The following is a 10163-nucleotide window of genomic DNA, read 5'->3' as shown; positions in this document are numbered from 1 at the left end:
GCTGGAGACCGGATATATAAGTCTAGGAAAGAGAATATATAGTACATCGAGCCATATCTTAGTGGTACTACCATAAAAAGAACCTCACAAGCTGGGAACTTATTTAATTATATCGAGGTAGAATATTTGCTCAAACTTGCGATTAAAGGTCTTCCGTAGTGCCGAGTGCAGATTAATGTGGTGTCACATCATATCATGGTAGAATCGACATGTGCCATATATCTCTCAAAGCAAAATACAGTCCATTGAAACTGACATGTGACGCATCTGAGAACCTTCGGGCCAAGTTTTGGGGAAACATCCACGAAAGCATGCTGGAGCCGTAGAATCAGACGTATAAATGGCAAGGCTCGCACGGCATAAGGCACAAGGCAACCAACTCAGTAGCTAGTGGTGTAACTGCAAGTAGTTAGCTCGCTACAGCAATGGCGGCTTCGTTGGGACTGAACCCTGAATCTCTCTTCAGCTCCGCCTACGCCTACTCCTCCCCCTTCCTTGCCAATCACTACGCGCCGCCCGCCGGCGACGGTGACATCTGCGCCCAGTCGTTCAACCTCCACGACGATCACCAGCAGCACTACCCCCGTTTCGATGATCAGTTCGAAAACTCGCCACCGACGGCGCCACCACCTATCACCTTCACCGGCGCCAGGGAAGACGAACATCGCAGCAGCGACAAAACCATGGAGGAGAGGATGAGCGCAGGGAGGATCGGGTTCAGGACGAGGTCGGAGGCGGTGGAGATCCTTGACGACGGGTTCAAGTGGAGGAAGTACGGGAAGAAGGCGGTGAAGAACAGCGCGAACCCGAGGAACTACTACCGGTGCTCGTCAGAGGGCTGCGGCGTCAAGAAGCGCGTCCAGAGGGACCAAGAAGACCCCCGCTACGTCGTCACCACCTACGACGGCGTCCACAACCACGCGACCCCCGGCACCGCCGTGGCGGAATATTACTGCTACAGCCCGGCGCGCCGCAGCTCCGGCTCGCCGCCGGCAGCCTATGCCGCCGCTGGCCCACTGTACTTCTGATTCTTAGCCATGCTTGCTAGTTAATTCCGTTCTGCTCCTCTCGTACAGTAGAATCTAGTCTAGCTAGAAAGCTCTGAACTTTTGGTTCGAGTTCCTGATCTTGTATACATAAACATGTACTGTACTAATTAATTTGCAGCCAGAGTGCTAATTTGATCCGATATTATCAAGCATGAACACGGGGGGGAGGTCTTTGAAATTCAATCAGAAGTCGTTTGGAAGCCAGGATTTCATTTCGTTTGTAGCATTTTGAAATGAATACATGTATTCATTTCATTTACATTGTAATTCTAGAAATGAACACTTGTTTGGTTGCCACAGGAATTGCAAATGACAGCAGAATTCCATGTTGATTTTGTAAATGGCTTCCATAGAGAAATGCAAATGACAGGTCTCAGCTTGGAATTGTGTTTACCCATGGTGTCATTTTGCTGGGTTTCCTAAATGAAATGACGGCTCAATTCTGTGGCAACCAAACAGCCCATCTATGGAATTCCAAAATGAATTCCAGGATTCCAGGCCCAAATGATGGATACCAAACGACTTCTCAGTGATTTTTGTTTAGCTTGCTTGTTGAGTTTCTCCTTGTGTATGCCTCTTGACTTCTCGTTAAGATGGAGTGGCAATTGACTTAGTTCAACGGCATGTGTTTCGACCAGTCGAATAAATCGGTTGGATACTATCCCCAATCAACGTGCCGCCTGAATAGTCATGCAATCAATGCAAAGCTTAGAGCAAGTCTAGTCCAATCTAAATTTTGCGACTAAGGTTTACACGTGTGTGCAAAGTTAAACTTTGAACGTGATACTTTAAAACTTCATTTTCTCCATTTCTCTCTTTTTAAGCAACTAAACTTCATTTGACACCCATATTTTCAACATATTCAAATTCAAAAGCACTAAATATTGCACATTAAAATATACCCAAAAAACATCATATCATAGCGAATGTTCGTCATCGTAGAAACTATCACCATACATCATTCAAAAGCATAGATACAAAAAAAAACTCCGTATAAATGCATAGATAGAGAAATTTCATCCATTGCTCAATACCACGAGCACCACACATCACCATTGGGGAAACAACTCCTCTAACGTGGAGAAGAGAAGTCCGGCTCTGACTTTGCTTCAGCAAAGAAACATTTTCCTTCCAAAAAAAAGATATTTACGAATGAATTTTCGATGGCTCGTTGCCAGTGGCTTCCTAGCCCCGGCGCCCGAAAATTCGAACCCGCCTCCGTGCCTCGGTCGGCTAGCCGCCTTGCTGGCGTCCGCGCCGCCGCGAGGCCTTCCTCGACGTGTCGTTGTCCGCGCCTTCATCGTCGATAGCTAGTCGCCCACGCCGCCACATTTCCGTTGCCGACGGCTAGTTGCCCGCTCTGCACCTCCTTTGTTTGAAACTAGATGACTTTGATACCAATTCAACAAAAAATTGTATACTGTGACAACTCCAATTAGTTTAGTGACAACTGCAATTAGTTTAGAAATTAGTTTAACTCAAATTCCTTCATGAATGTTGAATGGATAGACATCAGTTTGAAGGAAATTCCTTCATAAATATTTTTTTTGGAAGGAAAATGTTTGTTTGCTTAAGCAAAGTGAGAGCCTGACTTTTCTTGTTCACGTTAGAGGAGCCGGTTGGTGGTCCATTCTTTTCGGTTTCGTGGCATGGCATGGGCATTTGCTAAATATCGATTTGTTCTATACTATAAGTCTTTTTAGCAATACATTATAAAATCCTGATCAACAAAATTTATTGATGTATTTAGCAAAGTTATCAATAAATCATGGTATAAATTTATAAATAAAATTGGATCGTTTTGTAAGGGAAAAAGAGATAGCAAAATAATACGGTATGGTAGAAATATGTACTTACGGGGCCCACATGTTAGGTACTTGTGAGTCCCACCTGCCAGACCTCATCCAAAATAACACAAAATTTGTTAGGCATGGTATAGTACATGTCGGTCCCACCTGTCACGCCATACCAAAAATCCCCAATCCGGGCACCGGTCACATCCCGCAGCCGTGCGCGGACCTCGCCGCCGGGAGACGCCCCGCCTCCACCCTCCACACACTTCCCCGGCGCGCGCGACTGGTCTCCCCCCCCCCCCCCCCCACCACCCCACCACCACCACCACACACACACACGGGCGCCGATGTCCGGAGGCCAAGAAGGCGCCGAGGGGTCAGGTGATTTGATTCTTTCTGAGCTACCGAAAGGCATGAAGAGATGCGTATTTATTCCTTGGTTACGTGATTTATGTTTCCATAGGTTACTTTCGTCTGTTCATACAAAAGCTCTAGCTGATCCGTCGAACATAGTCTTCCCCTGCTACTCCAGAATCCAGATAGATTGCATGTACTTTTGTGTACCGCAGAATCAATACGCTTTTTTTCCATAGGTCACTCTGGCCAGTGTTAAATGATGCATAACATCTTGTTAAAAGGCCATTTTTTAACTAAACAATATTTATTTGGATGCATCTTTGAACAAACGATGAAATGAACATGTGTAGAAGTAGAGATGGTTACTCATTACTGGTACTTCTGCTAGAGACAGTCTTCATTATGGTGTACTCTAGTGTGCTTTATTGTCGCAATTGTAATTTCTGGCGAAGTTTTGTTTTTAGTTGGATGAAAGTAAAACATAGTTGCATCAGATTGGCTTTGAATTTTTAAACGTTATCAATTTAGATTGACAATCCAGTGAATATGGTTTACATGTTCTTGGCTGTGTTCCTACATGTGCTACTTTAAAAACTACCAAGTTGACCATCCTTGGTAACCTAGGATTGAAAAAAGAAAGAATAAGAAAGGCCCATGGGTATTTATATGAAGACATTTTACTTGTACATGAGCCAAACCAAGCTTACTTTTAATGACCAATGGTAGCATTGGTTGAAAGAAATTGGATCTCAGATGTCTGAAGGCATGGTATGTGCCTTGATACCTTGGCTACATGAATATGGGATGTATGTTAGTGTTTACAATGTGATGACATCATACTTGTTGTAGGTAAGTACTACTTAGCAGATCCAAATGTGTGGTTAGGCCTAGTATAGTACTTTCAGTATCATTTAATATATCCTAGTACACCACCAAGAATTGTCCAATCATCTACATTATTATCTTTACATGAAGATGAACTGATGAAATGGACATTTGAAGTATAAATGATTGTTTTATTCTTACTCTCAGAACTTCTACTTCATATAGTACCCAAGTGAAGTTTGTAATGCCATGTACTCTTGTGCACACTGAGATAGCTGTGAATCGCTTATTATCACGAAAGTTGCTACAAGAAGTTCCTAGATTGATTATGTTAGCTATAGATTGGCCAGAAGTTTACCGATGGAAAGTAGATTGATCTCCCTCATGGATTTGGAGAGACCAAAGTTGGTATAAGAACTTCTTGTATTGATTAGAATATACTAGTATCAAGCAGAGGTGAACTGCCACTGGTTAGTGTAACGTGAATCTGCCTGATGGATTTGGGAAGAACATTGATTTTTCTTCTTCTGCTGCTGTACTATCTAGCAGTGCCGAGTGGAACTAATTTCAGATGTTTGCACCACTTGCTGGCACTATTGTTACTTGTATAGCTTTCACTATTTTTGGCATGATTATAAGTATGGTTTACCTTTTTTTAATGGCATTACTCCAATAATATAGCAAAACCATCTTAATTATGTGGATGTACATACTTGTAGATCACATCATGGACCTAGACGAAGACCAGAACAACTTGAAAACCAAAAGGTCAAGAGCTACAAATTGGCCTAAAGTAATGTCGAAATTTCTACTTGATTGGTACCTTGAGAAAAAGAAGGCAATGCCGCCTAAGACCAATTTTAAGAAGACACACCACCATTATTGCCAATCTGCACTAAATGATAGATTCGGGTCAACATACACTGTTGATCAGGTCCATCGCCATTTAAGGCGTTTCAAGGAGGTTTGGAATATTGTGGCGCGTTATATGAACCAGAAAGGGAGCAGCTTTGACAAGAAACACAGAATGTTAATACTACCTTCTGCAACCATGGCTGCTCTACCTGTACGTATTGCATCGCTAGAAAGTACAATAATATTTTATTGTTTTCCCAGTGTACTAATGATAGTTTTCTTATGTAGTTAGCGGAACGAGCTATTCTCGTTAAACCCATTCCGTTCTTCTACCATTTGCAAGCTCTCTTCAGTGATTACCCTGTTGATGGTGCCTCTATGACAGACCTGTGTACAGATGCTGACTTGAATGATGATGAATTGGAAACCCCAGATCCATTGAACATGATGGTCGTTCATACAGACACAACAAACCCAAACGAGGCAGGCCTGGACAAAGTTGTTTTAGAGGGTGAAGATGGCTGCCATGAGGTTGCAGTTATTAGCGGTACTGGTACAGTGCCTTGTGAAGCTATGACAGGCACTAGTGCACCATCTGCCGAACCATCTGGATCGGCCGAAAGCACAATGGCTGCTCTCAAACCCAGCTTAAAGAAGTGCAAGATAGTCGGCAAAGTAAAAGCAAATCCAAAGCCACAGACCCTTCCAGCACATGATAGCAGGAAAACGGATGCGTTGAACAGGAACTTAATAGGGATCCATGACAGTCTTGCCAAACCAATACGGACAGCACAACCATCGTCAGACCCAAATGCTCCCCTGTGGAACATGCTAAAGCAAATTCCGCTGACACCTGCTGATAGGCTATCAGTTGGGATTCATCTGTGTAGGCCAGAGTCCGAAGTGCATCGAAGTTTTTTCATGAGCATGGGCAAGGAGTACCTGGAGGCATGGGCCCACAAGTTTTTGGCTGGAGGGGAACCTGGAGCCTTATAGTTTTATTGCTTAATCGTGGTCGCCATTTCCTCCTTTGGCTGCTTCAGAGTCAGCCCACACTCTCTGATGATGATTGTTGTTCAGAGGTCCTTGTTTGTGCTGCTACACATAGGTTCACCTTTTGTGATCAAAGCTTAGGTAAATATTAGCTAGTTAGGTATCATGCAACTTGCTTTAACAACTTAGCTGACATTTCACTATTTCAGTAATGTTTGTGTTGTAATTTGTGTACAATTTGTGAGCATTTAAGCTCATGACTTCTTTTATTTCTGATGTCTCAACTTTACAAATGCCAACTGAAAATGATGGTATAGGATGGAAATTGTGTTGTCGTACTGAAACTGTTATTCCACTTACAACCCATGGGTTCTTATCCAGTGGTCACCAAGCTACTGTACTTTCTGGTATGTTTGTTACCCGCAGGGATGAAAATATGTGTACATATTATGATTTTATCATCTCACATGTTTATAAAGTGTACATGTAGGTGTTTCCACACAACATTTCCTACGATATTTTGTTTGGTGAGATAGAAACAATATCTTCTTTGAACATCGAAGCTTGACTTGTCAAAAGCAAGAACCGCTACAAATAATACTCCCTTTGTCTATGATTGCATGTTTTTACCCTTTGGCAGTAAATATTAAGGAAGATCCTGAATTGACCACCTTAGGCCTTCCAGTCTTTCTACTGGTACAAACTTCACTTTTTTGCTTCTCTGAATCGGTGCATCACATTGCAGAGATGGAGCAAATAAAAAAGTATTCCAGCTCTTATATAAATCGGCGCATCTCATTGTAAACCAGTTCATGTACATCCACCGGGTGCATCGAACACAATGCCTCCTAAACTACTAATATGCAATGTTGTGTTGTACAATCTCTATTTCTTAATTGCCTGGTCATATTGGACTCATTTGAACCTGAAGTTATACTCTTTCTGACACGGTGAAATTTGCCCTACAGAAAAGAACATAACAAAACATCAGCTTAAAAGTACTCAGCGGGGAAATAAATGGTAAAAGAAGCTTGAAGAACGTGAGGATTACCTCTCTAAAGAGCTGATTTACCAAAGATTTATCAGCGGTATTCTTTGAACTGAAGAACAGCTGATTTGCGTATTGAACCCTTATGTTTGGAATATTGACTGCCAAGAAATAATCACGAAGATCAGCTCCAGGAGTCCATATTTCCATACATTTCATGACGAAGACACCGCAATCATGCCTAAAAATAAGGTAAAACACAATTGAATAACACGGATGCAAGAAGACACGTTTCACAAACGGCTGGCACTGAAGATCAAGAACCCCCATGGTTTTTAGATAGCATTACCCGTTTCCTTGTCTGGGCATAGCAGGATAGACAATTCTGAAATTATCGAAACTATACTCTGGATCAACTATCTCTTTCCACAGTTGCTTGAAATTATCAACCTAGATTACAACACATCAGCATCCACATAACTGAAAGGTTAACATACCCCATTACATGTAAAAACCAAGAGAGATTTGGAAGAAAAAAAACTTACAAGCAAGCCTCTGACCACAACTTGATAAAGAGAGTTCATACTGAATAACGAATCCATAAATACAAATAAATGGTTTTGGAGATCGACAACAAATAGAAACCAGTGCTTACAATGGCATATAGGAAAAAATAGCTGCAACAGAAAAAACATTTGAAGAGTTCATATTTTATACAGATACTAAGGGGTGAGAATTAGATAGGATAGCGATGAATGAGAGAAATGTCATATACCAGATTACACTCATCAATTTTCTTTGCTAGACTTGCACCTTTAAAAGCATTTCGTATGAGTCTAAACTGATCTTTATTATTGTATTTGAGAATATTTTCCTGCAAAATGTAGAAAAATCAGCACACAGACCATAGCAAAACATATTTTGGCATTCATATATGAAAATAGATAGAGCTCGAAATAAAGAGAATAATTACCCCGATATAACAGAAGAAGTAATGCTTTTTGGAAACTGACGGATGGCAATCATCATACAGTTTCCGGCATAGAACAGAAATCAAAAAGTTATTGACGTGACCCCGTGGCATCAATGACCGACCTAGAGAGAGGTAGGAGCAGCGAACTTTGCGATATATAATGGCAGTCATGCTGCTCAAACAAAGAAAGCACATAAATTACAATTTTATGCGCAAAAGAGAATCTTAAGAATATTAGTTGAGCAACAGTAATGAACCATATGTACCACTGATATCTTTCGCTCAGTCCAAGTCTGCAAAACACTGCATAATACCTCCTCTCGAGAGCAGAGACCGGAAATCGATTTGCAACGGGGACAGAAGAAGGATTGGATTGAAGAACTCTCATCGGACTATAAGGTGGTTTCTTTCCTCTAGAAGAACAAGTGATGCCCTTTATACCATACCGAACGTCGGACGCGGGGGTATTATCGAAAGAGCAATCTACATCAGGCTTTGCACAACTAATAATGCTATTGGATATGACCTTGGAAGCATCATCAGGTTCTGTACACAACTGACTGCAGCTCACATTAAAATTCCTTACACCAGTAATCTGTGCATCTGGAGAATCATTGGACTGCAAGGGGAAAATGTTAATATCCTTAACATGATGTTGTCATGATCAGAAGCGCAAAAGAGTGCATCTCAGTAATTTACAAAAAAATACTTACAAGTTGGGCTTTCACAATTGTGTCAGCAACAGAAACAGGAGAAGTTGTACATTTACTCATACCAATCACACATTTTTTACCGGAAGGATTAGTATTTGATTGCTGCGAATGATTCAGAGTAAGCATCAGTACAACGGAAAAATAAACTATATGTCAAGTGCAAATGAATTTTTTTTTACCCACAAAAAAAATGAATTTTGTTTTGCAAATGGATTTGAACAAAATCATTTATAATTCTATAATAATGTTAGATCTGATTAACACGATACAAAACTGTAATATAAGTAAACTTTCATTGTAGCTCACTGTAATAGGAATCCAGATGGCAAACTTAGTTTCTAGGTATAAATTACAATTTGATGCCTAGAAACAAAGAAAGCACATAAATTCAGAGTTCTCGGCATGACAGAACTGGAAAAGGAGAGCATGGACATAAACTCTAATACCTGGACTTAGATTACCCAATACTAATGCACAACATATACAGAACAATTACCAGAATCTACGAACACTAGAATGTAGTAAACTAATTAACAGGCAGAAAATGAAGCATCCAGATATCAGCTCATTTAGTACAGGCCATAGAAAACTGAAACTTCACAGCATAAAAAGGACATAAACCAATAAAACTGGATCTATCTCACATATAGATTATGCACTAACCTTGTCACAAAGTCGCTGGCTGAGCGTCACAGCACAAATCGGAAATAAATCATCCACGCCACAGTGAAGGTCTGTATCAGGGTCAGAAATAGGTTTGCTGGCATTGACCATTTTGTCAGCAAGTTATTTCAAACTAGCGTTTGGAAGGAAGGCTTTTGAGCAGCAGCATCGTCTGGTTCCGTGACTTGCTGTTTGCTAGTTACTTAAGCTGCACCTACTGCTTGACATGCATCACATCCTGTTGCGACCATGACAACATGCATGCAGGCGAATTACGACTGGATGAACGAGCATTCTTACTGACGACAGGCTGGTGATCTTCACATAGTGACGACATGATGTACTAAGACAGACACATGCTGGAGATCTCTTCATCATTTCCACGCGGATACATGCATAATGACGACACGGTCCTGAGGCTATTTCTTCTTCGTTCCTCATATATGGATGCTTAGTTAGAAAGTCCTCACGGTCGCTTCAACCTCTGATTATTCAAATGGTAGTGAGAAAGGTCAAAGGTGGCAGTAGCAAGTAAATTACAGTACATAATTCCAGTCTCAGAGGTCAAGACATTACAGAATATGACGGTCCTTAATAGAAATCAGCAGTGAAGCGTCGGTCCTTAAGTTATTTGTTTAGGTATAGGTTGTTTCCTCTTTTATCTGTAAATTATGTTCCACGAGAATCAACAAAAAGAATACAGCAGACAGTTGCTCTCTTCCTGTAATAAAAAAAGGGCAGCAAATCGGGCATGACGGACAAAATAAGAATTCTATTTTTATGTGAGTATGACATGTAGGGACACAAGATCAGCGAAACTGAATGAAATTGTTTAGAGTAAAAGTATTGAGAGATGAACTATTGATTTCATTGATGATTGAGGGGTATATATACCCAGCGAACAGGCATTTTAGGAACTAATGATTGAGAGAATCGAGTGATGTTTCATTGATG

The 10163-nt window shown here is 41.1% G+C and overlaps 2 protein-coding genes across 2 annotated transcripts; both read left to right on the top strand.

The window, feature by feature from the left end:
- Nucleotides 1–381: 381 nt before the first annotated feature.
- LOC124708246 (probable WRKY transcription factor 50) lies at nucleotides 382–1205 on the top strand. Its single transcript, XM_047239932.1, has one exon. The coding sequence runs from the start codon at nucleotides 426–428 to the stop codon at nucleotides 1026–1028; it is 603 nt and encodes a 200-aa protein (XP_047095888.1). The 5' UTR covers nucleotides 382–425; the 3' UTR covers nucleotides 1029–1205.
- Nucleotides 1206–3152: 1947 nt separating this feature from the next.
- Nucleotides 3153–6139, top strand: LOC124708308. The gene is made up of 3 exons (XM_047239987.1): nucleotides 3153–3223; nucleotides 4744–5090; nucleotides 5168–6139. The coding sequence occupies exons 1-3, from the start codon at nucleotides 3190–3192 to the stop codon at nucleotides 5873–5875; spliced, it is 1089 nt and encodes a 362-aa protein (XP_047095943.1). The 5' UTR covers nucleotides 3153–3189; the 3' UTR covers nucleotides 5876–6139.
- Nucleotides 6140–10163: the final 4024 nt, after the last annotated feature.

This window comes from Lolium rigidum, chromosome 4, assembly GCF_022539505.1.
Source record: "Lolium rigidum isolate FL_2022 chromosome 4, APGP_CSIRO_Lrig_0.1, whole genome shotgun sequence".
Lineage (NCBI taxonomy): Eukaryota > Viridiplantae > Streptophyta > Magnoliopsida > Poales > Poaceae > Lolium > Lolium rigidum.
Note: the sequence above shows the minus strand (reverse complement) of the source record. Positions and strands in the feature narration are given on the sequence as shown.